The 16,997-nt window shown below is 40.5% G+C and overlaps 1 protein-coding gene across 3 annotated transcripts in view; it reads left to right on the top strand.

Moving 5' to 3' along the window:
* Positions 1–22: 22 nt before the first annotated feature.
* The window catches only part of USP37 (ubiquitin specific peptidase 37), a 39,349-nt gene continuing 22,374 nt past the window's right edge, over positions 23–16,997 (top strand). Inside the window, exons 1-13 of one of the 3 annotated variants that reach the window (XM_075028659.1) lie at positions 23–90; positions 1,048–1,255; positions 4,850–5,021; positions 5,574–5,674; positions 6,957–7,138; positions 7,504–7,578; positions 8,162–8,259; positions 10,404–10,488; positions 11,422–11,583; positions 12,045–12,176; positions 14,202–14,325; positions 14,593–14,798; positions 16,456–16,573. In XM_075028659.1, coding sequence (XP_074884760.1) covers positions 1,100–1,255; positions 4,850–5,021; positions 5,574–5,674; positions 6,957–7,138; positions 7,504–7,578; positions 8,162–8,259; positions 10,404–10,488; positions 11,422–11,583; positions 12,045–12,176; positions 14,202–14,325; positions 14,593–14,798; positions 16,456–16,573 — 1,611 coding nt within the window. In that variant the 5' untranslated portion in view covers positions 23–90; positions 1,048–1,099. Of the gene's footprint in view, positions 91–304; positions 1,256–4,849; positions 5,022–5,573; positions 5,675–6,956; positions 7,139–7,503; positions 7,579–8,161; positions 8,260–10,403; positions 10,489–11,421; positions 11,584–12,044; positions 12,177–14,201; positions 14,326–14,592; positions 14,799–16,455; positions 16,574–16,997 lie in introns of those variants that run through there. The other 2 variants (XM_075028660.1, XM_075028661.1) reach the window with 2 other exon arrangements.

A 16,997-nucleotide genomic window follows, 5' to 3' on the forward strand; every position in this document is an offset into this window, starting at 1 on the left:
CGCCATCCGCCGCCGCCCCCCCCTTCCCCCTCCCCTCCCCCCCCCGGGCCTCAGCCCGTCCAGCGGCGCCGGGGACGCGCCGGGACGCAGGTACCGGGGCTCGGCCCCCCCCCCCCTCCTCCTCCTCACCCCCCCTCCCCCCCCTCGGCGCCGGCCGGGTGCCCCCGCCCCCCCCCCTCCGTCCGTCCCCCCTCCCCCCCCCGGCGCACGGCGCCTCCCCTCACAGCGGCCCGGCCCGGGGCGGCCATGGAGCGGCGGGGCGGGAGGCGCTGCCTTCACCCCCTCATCTCCCTCTCCGGGCGGGCGGCAGGGTCGCGGGGCCCTGCCCGGGCGCGGCGGGGGGGGGAGGTTGGGGGGGAGCGGGGCCGCCGCCGGGCCGGGCTGGGCGCGGCGGCGCCTGAGCGCGGGCTGGCGGGGACGGACGGACCCTCGTCCTCGGCGGCGGCTCCCGGGCTGCGCTCAGGGGCCGCTTCATTCATTTCTTCTCGTTTTTTATTTACGATACGCCCCGCCGTGCTGACCGGGAGCCCGCGGCGGTGCGGGGGCTGTTTCTCGTAGCGTTGGGCCGGTGGCTTTCCCGGGCGGGGGGGGGGAGCCGGGAGCGCAGGAGGGCCCCGCCGCGCCGGGGACCCCCGGCCGGGCCCCGCCAGGTGACCGCGGCTCCCGTCCCGTCAGAAACGAGCTCGTTTTGCCTCTTAGGCTTCCTCCGCAACTTTGGTTTCCGTCTCTTACCGGCTTTCCTCAGGCACTTATTTCTTCTTTCCTCAAATCCCTTGAAGTTGCTGCAAGGATTTGCAAGAACTTCTGTGTCTGGATTGGGTCTGCTCGCCTTTCAACAGTGAGGAATCAGCTCGTTGCTGCCCGATCTGGGAGAGATTTGATTAATCTAAGTTTCCTTCACTTGTGTCTACCTCTCCTTCACTGCGTATAAAAGTACCAGCAAAACAGTTCTACCGAACTTCTACAGAAACTTTTAAGTCACACTTACATCTTTCTGTAGAGATTATTTGGCCTGCCTAGTGATAACAACTTTCTCCTTTTTAACAGGTTTTTAAAGTGGAGTACGCTTAGTCCTGTTAGCTCTCTTCCGTGAGAAAGCATGGCTCCGCTAAAGGTGCACGGACCTGTAAGGATGCGCAGCATGCAGACTGGGATTACAAAATGGAAAGAAGGGAGCTTTGAAATTGTGGAGAAGGACAACAAAGTGAGTCTAGTGGTTCACTACAATGTTGGAGGAATTCCAAAGACATTTCAGGTATACCAAATATTAAGGCTTTTGTTTGAGCAGTGCATGGATTGTGCTCTTTTGTGAACAGCTGTCCTCTTCAAGGCTATTAAGTGTCACACAAACTTCCCTCTGTCACTGTTTCTTGTTCCTCGTTTCCTGAACACTAATCCTTTTGTATAACTCTCTTGTAAATTATTCACGTGTATTGTTAAAGGATCTGCCAAAGCCGGCATTGAGATACCACTGAATGGGAAGAACGAAAAAGCAGAGAAAAGTTACCAAAGTATATAGCATCAAGGCTCACACGTTCAGATTTTTGGAACTGTAACCTTTCTGTTATTGGTACATTTGCGGAATCTAGAGGTGAAGATCTGAACGCTTTGTACTAGCAGTTTTCCCAGCTGAAGAGTAAGGGTGTTAACACACTTGTAGCCTTTTACTTGTTTATACAAGACTCTGCTGTACAGCAATTGTTACACTTCTAGGTTTTAAATATGCCAGGCAATGTGGTTTCCTCACTGGGAGGCTGATACAGATTGCTGATAAAGATTCTCTTGCAATATTCAGCCTAAATTGCCTTTTTTTTCATTCTGTAGTTGTTTTCTGCTCATTCTTCCTAGTTTTTTTGTGCAAAATGCCCCAAATCAAAAGAATGCTAAGGAGTTTTTTTCTATAAGAAATTTCTATCTGTTTTAAAAACATGTAGAGGGTATAAGAGTAGTTGGAAGAAAAAAAAAATCCGATCTTATTTAGCAACTTTGTAACGGCCTAAACTGAGCTAAATGTTGGCTTCTGCTTTTTCCTGCCACAGTTGTTTTTCATCAGTAGTGTTCACTAGACCTTTCTCTGAGCCATTTATTTCTGTGTCCAGACTTGGTGAAAAAAGTTCACTTTATTTTTGAAAGATCAGGATTTGCTGCCTTAGTGCACTGAAAAGTCTTAGGAAAGAATCTGGCAGCCTGTGTTGCCTTGGGATAGAGGCACGAGAAAATAATTCGCTGTAGATAGTTCCTACCTCTGTTACTGTAGGCTTGAAAAGAATCATCTGCTTTCTCGTGCGCAATGCTGTGTCTGCATGTTTGATTTAATCCAGCGTTGGACCATGTTGCTTCTGAGAAGAGCGGTCTCTTCTTCTCCTCATACCTTCCCTGGGTGCTTGTTCTCACTCGCTCCTTTCTGCCTGGATGAGTGTTAACGTGGCGTGACCCTGACTCGAAAGGTGGCTCCATGGGGAGGATGAGCCTATAGAACAGCTAACCGTGGCCTAAAGGAGCAGGTTTTGCTCCTAGCCTCTCTCACCTGCTGGCTCTGGCACCTGTCAGATCTCTCTGTGAGCTCAGTGGAGGTTTTTTACATTAATTAGTTCGGGGAAAGGACTGAACATGAGGTCTGGTGGAGGGGGTGATGCAGCACCATGCAGCTGGGACAGCAGCAAGGGAGGAGGAGGAAATGCCACATCTTTAGACCAATTATTTTTATTTGGATGGTGGTTATTTTTCAGCAGGATCTGCTTTCCGGTCCTGTTAATCTTGAAGCAACATCGGCACAAGAACGTTGGTGGGAGTGAGCAGCAGGCAGGGAGAGCTCCCTGCCCCTTGCGCTGCAGGCTTGTGCTTGAATGTAGTTTGTGTGAGCTGGCCCCAGTCTGTCACAGTGCTCTTGTGTGCTGCTTCAGGTGTGACAAATTCCTGATAATTTTTCTTTAGAAGTAGCATTCCCTTTTTTTGACAAGTTGCTGTGGGAGAACTGTTGGTTCTCTGCCTTTTTTTACTTTTCTGTAGTGGAACATTTGGAGAGATCCAGGATTATATTTCTTTCTACAGTGACTGGTGTGTCATCAAATTTCTTATGTCAGATGGTATGTTTTACTGATGTTTCAGAGCTTTGACTAAGTTGTCATAGATGCTAGATATGTATTAAGAGAAATAATTTGTTTACCCCCACCTCCCAAGACTTTGTGATGCTGACTGGGTCGTAACAGGTGCGTGGGGAGAGTATGGATGGAGCCCTCTCATGATAGCATTTTGAGTTGAAAAAGGTTGGTTTGCACTGAGATGGTGAAGTAACTGTAATCCCTTTGCACTGGGTTCAGTGTTTTAAGAGAGGATGAAAAATATGGAGCCCTTTTTTAAATTCTTAGGTCTTTGAAGACATTTTTAGCTTATATTTAAAAAAAAAAAAAAAACCACAAAACAACCACCCCCACCCACCCCCCCCAAAAAAAAAAAACCCAAAACACAAAGATTGAGCACAAAGTATTTCAGAAGTGTAATTTTCCCAGCAAAATAAACCCTTAGTTTCTGATTGAGGTGGTTTTCCCACCTCTCTTATAAACTGCTGTTGTATCTAGATGGGCTTTCTAAGAAACTAGAGATCTGCATGGAAAAAAAAAGAAATCTCACTGATGGACATGGAGTGTGTTTTACTATTGCACTCTTTTATATGCCTGATCAAACTTAAATAAAAATCAGGAATAATTTTTATTTTTAACCTTGTGTGTAATTTGAAGGAGACAAGACAGGTTCTAGAGCAATGTATAGTGAAACTTGGGTGCTAGAGTGTAATTAGTGTTCATGTCTATTAATTCATCATCATTATTTAGATCAGTAGTGTGGCAGTATGCAGGTCAGGCCAAATTAGGAGAAGACTCCAATCTGATGGGCAGTGTTTTACTCTTGTCTTGTGTAGTGCCGAATGACCTTGGCTGTGGTTTCCAATCTTGTATGAAGCTTTGAGTATAGCAATATACTGGCATGGAGGTCATTGTGTAGCTAGTGCCTGATCTTAGGAAAAGCTAAAGAAGAGGCAGCAAAATGAAGAATTAAGCAAAAAAGGGCAAGGGAATTGAAAATGAGATTATATTTAGGTATGTATCGTCAAACTTCCATGCAGTCTGTAGATGTAAAGTATTCTTTTGCTTCCTCTGCTTTAGGAGTTACCCTCAACCTGTGTGGATAGTAGAGCATTTACTAAACAGCCAGTTCTTATAGGTGACTTAGCATGAATTAACAATTAAGTAATGGTATAATAAAGTAGCAGTGGCATTATTAGGCAGTACAACTTCTTATTTTATTCTTGTGCTTGGCCATAACCCTGAAAGTTTTGACACCACTTAATTGTTGCAATGTTGCGTACGGACTAAGCATATTTCTTACTGACTTACTCCCTTAGCAAATATTTTAAGCTATGTCAAACCCGTCTTTCCTGAGAGCAAATTATAAAGTGAGTAGAAGTTTGCACTTAACATTTAAAACTTTCCCCATTTAAAATTATATTTCAAACTTGATGTGGAAGTTTCAGACAGCTAAATGGGACTGTATGAAGCTGTTATTGCTTAATGTTCAAAAACGTCACACTTGATAGCAAAGCAGGTTTTAGTAAGCCTGTCCAGGAGTATAGGGACTGTTGAGCTATAGTGATACTGTCCTTTCAGTTCTGTCAGCTTCCAAGATCACCGATCGCATTAATTCTATGAGGCTTAATGTTTGCTTGAAATGGAGCAAGAAGTATTTCAGTGCAAGTGCCTCTTACCCTCTCCATTTGAAGTGTTTTGTTTGAATTTGTAAGTATTTTGGCCTTTTAAAAATGGATTTATGTTTATAGTCCTTTTCTTGTTTTCAGCTAAGCCATAACATTAAAACTGTGACCTTACGACCAAATGGTAGAAAACTGTGCTGCCTGATGCTAACACTAAAGGATACCAGCTTCCTGACAATTGATAAGGTGCCATTTAAAGATGCAAATGAAATGCGGATGTATTTGGATGCAGTCCATCAAGACAGGGTTCATACTGGTAAGTGCAATTGTTGTAAATCATGTTAATAACAGTTTGGAGAGGGGTTGGTGCTGTGTTTTCTTTTTTTCATCTTTAGTCATTTTGTCCTCCTTGTGTTACTGACTTCCTTTGCATTTGTGTAAATGCTTGTTTCTGGCCCTCAACCCCAATTTTTGTTACATTACCTTTCTCATGATGTACCTGTGTCATGCTGAACAATAAGCAGAGATTAAACATGTAGGAGTTGTTTATGTAGTAAGTATGTTGGTATTTAAAAAACTCTTGTCTATCACACATGCACAGTCTCTTTTTTTTTTTTTAATTTTACCTCTTATTTTATTTTGTTCTTTTTAAGGGTAGGGACTTTACTGCCAACTGAATAAACAACCAATATAAGGGATATCTGTAAACATATGGTTATGTCTGTGCACTCAGAATATTGTACTGTCTGTTTGAAAGAAATCTAGTGTGTCCCTTCCAAAATCAACTCAGCTAAATAACATCTTACAAATAAGAATGCCAATCAGTTAAATGACAATCAAATTAAATGTTGTGTACTTTTCCTGTCAGCTGGGAAACCCTCTCAGGGATCTGGCAGCTTTGGAGGTGTGCTGGGCAGCAGGACCACACAGAAGGAAGCTAACAGGCAATTCTCTTATATAGAGAACCAGGTTTGTTTAATTGTTGACACTTTTCCTTTCCTTCAGTTCTATTTCATTCATTTCCTCCTCTCATTCTCTTATTGTATGTTGTAATAGCACTGTAAATACTTACTTTGCATCCAAAGTCTTTATAATCTAGAGGGCTTGGAATAGATGTATACAGAGTGGGTGGCAACGGTGTGTCTTGCTCATGAGGAGCCCTATATTCTCTATGAATAAGAGAGGTCAGTGTCTGGCTGTGGAAGACAGAATATGTTCTTCATGCTGCACTATCAGTCAGGCAGAGAAGAAGCAGAAATAGAGGGAAAGTACATGATTAAGACTTGCTTCTCACATAGTTCTGAATATCTCTATGTTTATACTGAACACCTTACGTAGCAGCTGAACATGTTATAGTCAGCATAGGTCTTAATGAGTTTAGCAGACTTCAGCCAAATGTATATACTGAAAAGCTGCTGACCCAGTTTTGTATTGGAATAAAGTGACTGAATTTGTGGCATTCTGCTCAGATTTTTATGTAGATTTTGCCAACTTTTCCCTGAAAGTGATTGTCCTTCAAAATATTTTTGTTCTTCCTTTTCTCCCTGCATAACACAGATTTCGTGTTGTATCTACTGTCTTTAATTTACTTTATTTCTGTGAATATACTCGTATTACCGCCCTGAGGGAGAATATTTTTGATGTCCCAAAACAAATTTTACATGTTGCTTAAAGGCAATCTCGCACTAAAAACTCTAAAGCTGTGTATACAGTGGTAAGATTAGACATGTTTAGTTTTCAAGTCTAAAATTGACCAACATTCCTTAGTCAACCAACTATTAGCTCTTTCCATTGCATTACATGTGGTGCTTGCTTGGCCCAAGGCTGTCAGGGCACTGTTCTAATTGTGTGGTTTTTAATACAGCTTCTTTTTTTTTTTCTTTTTTTTTTTTAATACCACCCAGGATTGATCTGGGGATAGTTAGGAATCGTGCCTTGGGTTTTTTAATGTCAAAGCATGTAAATGAGATTTTAAAAACTAAAGTTCAGCAGACTTAGCATTGGAAAATGAGAAGGGAAATTGGTTACTGCAGTAGAGTTTCATGTTTATGACTTGCATCCATACAGTCAAAATTTTACCCATGTTTAATTAGTGTTAAACTCTTGATCTATTTTAAGTAGCATTTTTCTGCTTTTGGATGCTACACTGTAGCAAGTAAAGCAGTGTTGTAAATGCTAGATTAGACTAAAGATGGTCATGTTTTTCATGGTTTCGGTTGTCTCCCTGGCCCCCACCACTTGGGTTTTGCAGACTCCTCCCAAAAGAGTGACTGTGGAAAGTAAGGAGGAAAATCCATTTCGCAAGGTGCTGGGTACCCCAGCGAGAGCGTCTGTTAAGAATTCCACTGGAACTGGAACACCTACCAACAGGGTGAACATTTCAGCATCTCCTGCGTCATCAGTCCCTCACAGAACGGGCTTGTTGGAGAATCGGTAGGAGTGTTATCATCTTATTATGATATTGTTAAAATTTAGCTCTTTATAGAGCTGCAGGTGGAACTCAGTACACCTAGAAGTAAGAAGGGAATATGTTTCTTCCTTTGGTTTTGCTGTTACTTTTAACAGGATGTTAATACGTGCTTTTCTAGCCTCTGGCTGGTACTGGCACTAGAGCTTTATGAACAACTTAAGAGTTGGGCAGACCAAATTCTTCTCTGTATGCTATGTTATAAAAGTGGAGATTGTGGAAGATAGGTGCAAAATGCACAGAAAGCATTGAGGAGTTCTGTTCAGTTGGAAGAGGATCATTTACTAGCCATTCTGAAAGAATGACCACTTCAAAAATTTTCTGTCATCAGTGAAAAGAGGAAAAGAACACAACCTCCTGGTTCAGAAATGAGTGAAGACTATCCCAAAGAGAATGATTCTTCAACGTAAGTAACCATTGTTTCTAGTTTCTGATTTTAAATTCTTCGTTCATTTGTAAAGGTAAATTTTTCTGAAAAGAATGCTTGGGTGTTTCCTGTTGCAGCAACATGGTACAGGCTAGCCACTTGTCAAATTCTGAACACACTGGGTGCTTGAAATGGGGTTTGCATTCAGGATTAATGAGGGAAATACAACCTGTGCTAGCAGTTGATTTGCAGGAACTGGCGCATGCAAACTTTGTGTCATCTTTCTTTTGTCAGTTTAGTCAGGATTGTCATATGTCCTATACATGTATAGCAATAGGTACCTTCATTATTGAACTTGCTTTGACCCCTTCAAAACAAAATTCATAAAGGGAAATGCCATCTCAAGAATAAGCTCTGTGTGTTTGAAATTGCATTTAATCATAAGTCAGAAGGTTTGTTTAAATGAATTGGTTAAACTTACCTGCAAGTAAAGTTTAACTGTTCCATAGTCAAGTATTAAAGGTGACAGGAGAGAAACGCTTTAAAACAAGTTGTAAATATCAAGCAGGAATGTCCTGTATCTTCTATAACTGCACCAACTTCCACTCTTGTTTATCTGTAGGAATAATAAAGCCTTGAGTGATCCAGCATGGAAGTACTTGAACAGTAGCAGAGAGAAACAGTTGAATCTGAAGCAGGCAGAGGAAAATAGGACATCAGGTAAAAAAATAGAAGTAAAGCCAAATGATACCTGGCTTTGACCACTACGATTTTATCCTTTGATATTAGTTTAGAAAGTTGCTGCAGAGGTGGTTTTCCTAATCTGCTTTCCCTGTGCCACTAACTTTCTTGCTTCCTACAGAGCCATATATGAGATGCGGAAAATTTTCCTTTGTTTTCAAAGCCTATCCTGGTCTAGTGTGACCCTGACCTTTATACTTGGCTGCTGATGCCAGCCCATATGCCGGCTTGTTTGAAAATTCAACAGGCAGCTTCAAACTTTGCTCCAAGCTGCTCTTCCCTTTGGGAGAGGATTCTTGTAAACACCTAAAAATTTCCTTTTTGCTTGCTTTCTTGTTTATTTTTAAAGCTCTCCTTTGCTGTTAATGCCCATGTGAATCGTAGACTGGGTTTTGTGCTGAAAATGTGTACTGTTTCCTTTTACTTTCCTATCTCTTCTCTAGAACTTAGAGGGGGAACTCTTTGGGGCCAGGACTCTTTCTCTGTTTGTACCAAAGTTCTGTTGGATACTGGTGTGTGACAAGGTTTTATAGACAATATAGAAATGTTGACAGTATGCACGTAAGCTAGTAAGCAGCACCGTTCTTCAGTTTTATAATAAATACTGAGCCTCTTTCCCCAGAAAGGGGAATGCATTCAAGATCTTGTTTTTATGGGGAATGTTGCTGAATGCATTCTTTTTTTAGTGCAGCTCTGATGGCACAAACATATTGCTGGATGAGCCAGTAAGGTAAATGTTTATCTCTAAATGAAAATTGGTTTGCTCTTTAGAGTCAAAATCAGAATCTGTGAGAGTATACCTGCAAGCTCAGGTAACAGTATTGTGATCTTCCTTCATATATCTGCATTTTTGAAAGTTGTGTGGCTCAAACCACTTCAAGCTGGGATAGAAGCAAATGTTTATTCATTATCTGAACTAAATTATGCCGTGATTCACTGTAATAGGTGGGTTTTAGACTCTTGAGAGCATTTTTTTATGTGCCACCATCTGAGGCATTAGAGTCTCAGTATCTTACAGTATGATATCAGAACAATGGAACAATCATGTTTTGCCCCAAGCCTGTAGTAATTTACTGTGGAATTTGGAGTGGAAGGGGAAACTGTTTTCACTTCTATATATTTACCTTGAATTTTGAGAGCACTGTATTGGAAATCATTAGTGAGTTTTCTGTTATGTGTATCTTGTATATTTGAATAAGCAGTGGGTATTTATTATCTTTCAGATAGTTAAGACCATTCAACGACTTTTTAATGCTTTATGTTGTGGTTTGGATTTGATGGAGATTATGGTATTAAATTCAGTTAAAACTCCAGAATATCTTTATTTGTATATCATTAGTATTTGCATTAGTACTTCTAAGTATGTGTGTTAGCAGTTTCCCAACCAATTCTAGGAAACAGTATTTGAGGATCTTTAAACCTTTTGACTAAATACTTTTAAATGAGTTGTATATTGTTGTTGTGGTTTAGCACCCCAGCCAGCAGCTAAGCACCATGCAGCCACTCACTCATGCAGCCAGTGGGATGGGGGAGAGAATCAGGGGCAGGGGGGAAGTAAAACTCATGGGTTGAGATAAGAACGGTTTAATAGGACAGAAAGGAAGAAAATAATAACAACAATAATAAAATAATAACAACAATAATAAAATAATAATAATAAGAAGAAGAAGAAGAATTGGAATATGCAAAACAAGTGATGCAAAATGCAATTGCTCACCACTCGCCAACCGATGCCCAGTTAGTTCCTGAGCACCAGTCAGTCCCCCCAGGCCAACTCCCCCCAGTTTATAAACTAGGCATGACATCACATAGTATGAAATATTCCTTTGGCCAGTTTGGGTCAGCTGTCTTGGCTGTGTCCCCTCCCAACTTCTTGTGCCTCTCCAGCCTTCTTTCTGGCTGGGCATGAGAAGCTGAAAAATCCTTGACTTAGTCTAAACATTACTTGGCAACAACTGAAAACATCAGTGTTATCAACATTCTTCTCATACTGAATCCAAAACATAACACTGTACCAGCTACTAGAAAGAAAATTAACTCTATCCCAGCTGAAACCAGGACAATTGTATAAATAGCTGAGTTACCTGTAACAAAATGACCTGCCTTTCTTTCTGTTTTTCAAGGTATTTTACCACTGCAGTCATCATCCTTTTATGGTAGTCGGTCCTCATCAAAAGAGTACTCCACTGGCAGTTCCACCCTGGACAGGTAGGACTGATTCACTAGCATGAACTGTAAATGACAGTTCTTTCCCAGGAATTAGGGTCTTCAGTTTCCTGTGTGTTTATCATGTGATATATAGCTTATATGCATGAAATGTGTATATAGATTCCCCCCCACACCCCAGGAGTACAATCTAAGTATTCAGTGTGGCTACAATTGCTCTAGTTACATCTACAAACTCCAGTTACTGCTTGCTATAGATAGACTTTCTAAAATCACTCAAGTCTGTTTTAGTCATTGTGAATGACTGATCCAGATGATATCTAAACTCTAGATGGTTCTAATTCTATATAAACTCTGGAACTTTAGACTGAATCCTTGCTTCATTTTCCCCAAGTAGATAAATGGCATGAAACTATATTTTAGTAACAGCATTTTAGTAATACTGAATCCTGCTGAGGTTGGGATTCTTCTGTGTTAGACGCTGTGCAATCAAACTGTTGGTCTCTGCCCTAGATACATGAGATAAAAGATCAAGGAAGAAAAGAGGCATTGTCCATGCTTTACAAGTGAGGGACTACTGAGGTCCAGAGTGATTAGGTTACAGGAACAAGAGGCTGAAAATGAAGACTCTGGCCCAGATGTTAATTTCGAGCATATCTTAGGAGCGGTGGTCTCATGCTACATGATTGTTCTTCCCCTCATCATACAGTGTGGAATTGTTAAATATCTTAAAGACAAAAGGCTTGGTTTCCTTACATCCACAGGTGTGCATGCAGTGTAATCTAACCAAAGTATTTAAGCACCCTGAAAAGTTCTCTCTCTCACACCTCTTTTGCATTATGATACATGCCAGTTATCTTGTGTGGCTTTACCAATCCTTGTCTTCTATAACAATACAATTCCAGTGTCATGGACTATAGCTATTTAAGGAAGAGCATTAGAAATCTTACACTTCTTATCCTTTTATGTTTTTAGGTCTAGTGTATCCAGCCAGACTCCTTCAGCCAAAAGAAGCCTGGGATTTCTTTCTCAGCCTGCCCCTCTTTCTGTTAAAAAAATGAGATCTAATCAAGATTATACAGGGTGGAACAAACCCCGAGTGCCCCTTTCCACCCATCCTCAACAACAATTACAAGGGTAAACTTAATTTTCTTTATCTAGTATGCACACTTTGATCATCAGAACACGCACATTCTTGTTACAATTATTTAAGGAAAATAAAGTCCTGAAATTAATGAACACTGAGACAGGGAACACTTTCCCTAGTTTGGAAAATATGTATTCTTAAATTCACTTCCTGAGGATTTTAGAGATATAATAATTGCAGATAATTCATGTTCCTTTCATACACTTTCATGATTTATTTCTCTATCTTGTGTATATACACGCATTTTTTTAAATTTTGATTGTAGAAACTCCTGGGTGCTTTCCTGATAAATGCCACCTCAGTTTAGTCTGGAGGGCAGGAGGACAGCTCCAATAGGAAACTCTGTGGGGAGTGACTGGGGTGAATGTCCTACGTGTTAGTAGTGCCCTGTTTAACACTGGCGTGTTTACACATTGACATACCTACCATGTTCCATCTTCTTTTTTTCCAGATTTTCAAACTTGGGAAACACCTGCTATATGAATGCCATTCTACAGTCCTTGTTTTCAATTCAGTCTTTTGCTAATGATTTGCTCAAGCAGGGTATCCCATGGAAAAAAATTCCACTCAATGCACTTATCAGGTAAAATTCACTTTCTAGGAAGGATATTTTCTCTTTCGTTACTGAGAAACTAGTTTTGTAATGCTGAAGCAGAGGGTAATACTTTGTAGAGGGTAATTTGCATGTGTGGATAATAAAATAAATCCTAGAGCTCTCTCTGTATTTTGGAGTTTTACTTTACAGATAGGAAGTAGGCTCTTAAAAATTGTAATGCTGAGTTACAGGCAGTCTTTTATACCTTCCGCTGTATTTCTAGTGGCAGAGTGTAATGCTTCAGAAGAAAGTGCAAGAAACTGCAAAATAAATAGCTGCAGAATAACTTCTTTTTAAAACATTACCAGCTAGGGTTTAAGCTGGCCACTAACTTCACCTGATATGTGAGGGCTTATGCTTTTTTGGAAAATATCCTTTGTCTAGTAGCTATGGAGAGTGTTCAAGTTCTGCATACTTGATATTTTTATAAATTCAGCTGAACTCTCAGTTCAGTCAAACTTCATGTCAAGAAACTCCAGAGGTTTCTGTAATATGTAAAACTCTGCTCTCTTTGAAATTTTAAATTCCTGTGCCATTCAGATTCCATTGCATGTCTATCAGACAAACTGCTGTTTGCTCCATGTACTGCAGTCTCTGCCATTTGGGATTTTTATTATATATACTCTTGTGTACCTCATTTCTTTTCTCTTGCTGACCAAGATTCAGGATTATCAGGACCATTTCTGTTTCCATTTCTTAGTGTTTTATATCTTTTGGGGTCATTTCTATTTTTGCTCTGTCTTCTTGAACTCTTCCTGCACTACTTGGGATCAGAGGTTGTTCCACGTGCGTCTTGAAATGTCCTTTCCCTAATTTTTGTAGAAAGACCTCTGAAGCTTGTGGCCCATATACCTAACGGTAAACTGTGTGGGTAGAGCTTGTGTCATAGTACCTCTGATGGAGGGCCGTGTGTGATCCTGTGCCTAAGTACAAGTCAGCTTTGATACTCAGTAGCATCTACTTTGGCTTCTATTGGTTTGGGTATTGGCACTTGATCTAACATAACAAATTTTTTTCTGGTTGAAAAGTGATTGCCTATCAACTGCTTTGTGGTGGAAAAGGCATTTTTCCTAACATGCTTCCCTGAGCAGTTGTAGAGGGTTAGGGTAGCGTACACTGTTACTGTAGCTCAACAGAATAGCAGAAACTTGTTGAGCTGCAGTAAACTGATCAGATTCTTTGGGTAACTGAGTATTAGTTATTGTTTGGGGTGGGAGGGGATTGCACAGGTCTTTCCTGTCTTTCTGTCTTTTTTTGTGCATCACGGAACATGATGTCTTCCCATCATCTTCCCATGTATGTACTATGACCGAAACTGTTGTGTTTGGAATATATTGGGTGTGTATTTCCTGTGAAATAGTAAAGCAGTTGTAAAAGGTAACTAAATCACAATAACTGAGAGGCACAGGTAAAGTCAATTTCAACAGTTTTTTAACAAAGTTACCAGTAACACTATACATAGCATGGACCAAGGAACTCTTCGTGGCTCTTTTTATTACAGCTTTTATCTACTCTTTTGGCAGTAAAACATTACAACAGAAGTAAGGCTTGAAACTGAGTGGAAATTTAAAAATAAAAAAAAATAAATAGAAACCAGTGTGACCATGCAAGTTGAATTTAATGATTTTGTGCTGCTTATTTTGGTGCCGAGTGATGTCATCTCGTATCAGTACAAACATTTTCAAAAAGCATTGTGGGTTTTTTTTTTCTCATAAAAGATATAGCAGAAATAAGTTTATAGAACTTTATAAAGCTCTTCTCTTTACCTTAAAAGATTGTGAAATTTTTTTGTTCATTTGGGTCCTGTTCCAATGATGACCTCAAATGAGATTTCAAAATACTTGAAATGGAGAAGGTTAATTATATATGAGATATTTTCATACAGAACCCCTAAACCACTTATCACAGGAGAAAAGCTTTTAGAGACTCTTAAAATGAGGTATCATGAGTTTTATTTTGTTTCTCTAAAGTCCTGGAAAGCCAATCAGTGTTTCATTGCATTGACTTCTGCAGACGTTTTGCCCATCTGCTTGCTAAAAAGGATGTCTGCAGCCCTGAGGTTAAGAAAGAGCTGCTCAAGAAGGTGAAAAGTGCCATTTCAGCTACTGCAGAGAGATTTTCTGGGTACATGCAGAACGTAAGTACCATATTGTCTCGAAACAATTATGTGTAATTTGTTCGGTGTTTGGACTGCACTGAACTTCTGTCAAGCTTCAGCTCTATTTGACAGAGACTTGAGGTTCTGATTGAATGACAACGATTGCCTGCTGTTTGTTAAAGCAGAACTGCCTTAATACAGCTGAACGCAATGAACTAAAACATAATTTCCCAAGTCTATGTGTGTTTGAGAGAAAGATACTGAATGAAGTTGTACAAAATCACTTAGAGTTTACTCTGTTTCTAGGATGCACATGAGTTCTTGAGCCAGTGTCTGGATCAGCTGAAGGAAGACATGGAAAAGTTAAACAAAACTTGGAAAAGTGAGCCAGTCCCTAATGAAGATAACTCACCTGGACGGGCTTCTGATGACCTCTCAGCCACCAAAGTTTATACGTGTCCAGTTATCAGTAACTTAGAGTTTGAGGTTCAGCATTCTATCATTTGCAAAATGTAAGTATGCTTGAGAGCTTTTCTCGTACTTACCTTAAAAGACTGGGAGGTGTTTCTATCTTACATGACTTCATCTGCAGGCTATAATTAGAACTATGTTTTTTTCAAAGCTAGATATTTAGAAAATATTCTATGGTCTAGAAATGCTGTAAACTTCACACCATGCTGTCTGCTGCTACAGGCCTTCTTTAAACAGTTTCATACCATCTAGTTCATCATTACGTATCCAGCGGAAAGCCTCTGTGCTCTGCTTTTTGTGTACCGGCTTTATAAGAATAGAGAGAAAAGGGGGTTTCAGCCAGGTAATGGTTCCTCTGGGGAAAAAAAAAAAAGGGCGAGCCATGTTTATAATTTGTTCTTTCTAAGGGCTTCCAGGGAATGGCATTTTCTTCTGTCTCTCTAGGTTATTGCAGAAAAAGGTGTAAACCAATATGTCTGGGCATTTGTTGCATATGAACCGTGCAGCAGATTCCCATACAGGATGCTTGCATTCCACAGAGTTTTGAACACAGCTATTTGGGAATATTACTCTGTGTGCACTGCATTAGTTCTCTAAAGTAATTGAAAGTAAATTGCATGCAAGTAATAATTATTGAAGGCAAATGACAGTAGGGTCTTTCCCACCCCCCCAAAAAAAAGCATAAGAAAACTGAGATTTTTTTTTTTATTTTTTTTTTTTTTAGATGGAGTCTATTTTGTTTCTAAAAACAGTTTGAAAGTATTTCTAGGCTTTCCCTTCTTCTACACTGGGCTGGGATCACTTCTTTTCTCCTAAGAATGCTGAATGAAGAAGATGTGTTCAGCTACATAGCAGTCACTTTGATTTCCCCTGTACCTGATCACTTGTCTCTCCAAAGCAGTCTGTGTTTTTTTGCTCTCACCCTTACACAAGTGTTTCTTTCAACTTCTAAAGCATCAAAGTGAGATCCCAAAATTCAACTTTGTCATAAGCATCAGTTTCATTTTGATCAATAAAAATAGATTGACTAAGAGGCATATATTTACTGGGAAGTTACTTTAGCCTAAGAAGTGTAAGTTGTCATTAATTTCAAGTATAGTTTTCATCAGATTTACGTAAGTGTCATTGTTTAACCCCAGCCAGCAACTAAGCACCATGCAGTGGGATGGGGGAGAAAATCGGGAAAAGAAATAAAACTCGTGGGTTGAGATGAGAACGGTTTAATAGAACAGAAAAGAAGAAACTAATAATGATAACGATAACACTAATAAAATGACAATAGTGATAATAAAAGGATTGGAATATACAAGTGATGCACAATACAATTGCTCGTCACCTGCCGATCGATGCCCAGCTAGTCCCTGAGTGGCGATTCCCCCCCACCCCCACTCCCCCCAGTTCCTATACTAGGCGTGAGGTCCCATGGTATGGAATACCCCGTTGGCCAGTTTGGGTCGGCTGCCCTGGCTGTGTCCTGTGCCAACTTCTTGTGTTCCTCCACCTTTCTCGCTGGCTGGGCATGAGAAGCTGAAAAATCCTTGGCTTTAGACTAAACATTACTTAGCAACAACTGAAAACATCAGTGTTATCAACATTCTTCTCATACTGAACTCAAAACATAGCACTGTACCAGCTACTAGGAAGACAATTAACTCTATCCCAGCTGAAACCAGGACAATAAGCATGTTTCTTTTTTAGGTGTGGTGAAACAGTCACTAAACGAGAACAGTTTAATGACCTCTCCATTGACCTTCCACGAAGAAAGAAATTGCTTCCTTCCCGATCGATCCAGGATTCCCTTGACCTCTTTTTTCGGGTACATAGTTGGGAGGGGGGGGGGGGGCGGTATTCACTGCAGAGTATATGTAGGTTATGTACCATATGGAAATTTTGGTCGTATAGCCAATTATTAGTTTCTATGACCATGATTGCAGGCATGTGAAATAATTAACTTTGCACTTTTTTGAGGTTTGTACATTAACAGCATACAGGAGTGTTTATTGTAAAATGCTGTGCAGAAGTTAACTGATCCTTTCAATACTACTGTGAAATAGGTAAACTTCCCCATTTTGTGGTGGATGAGTTGAGGCATAAACAACTACAAAGGAGAGAAGGGAAGATGTCAGACTGAGATACATCACTCAAGAATTGCTGCTTCCTCTCCTGGGCTAGGATGCTTTAACAGCTTATGTACTGGCCTAAATTAGCATGGAGAAAAAAGGTCATGCAGATATAGTAAT

The sequence above is a fragment of the Buteo buteo genome, chromosome 5 (genome assembly GCF_964188355.1).
Source record: "Buteo buteo chromosome 5, bButBut1.hap1.1, whole genome shotgun sequence".
In the NCBI taxonomy this organism is placed as follows: domain Eukaryota; kingdom Metazoa; phylum Chordata; class Aves; order Accipitriformes; family Accipitridae; genus Buteo; species Buteo buteo.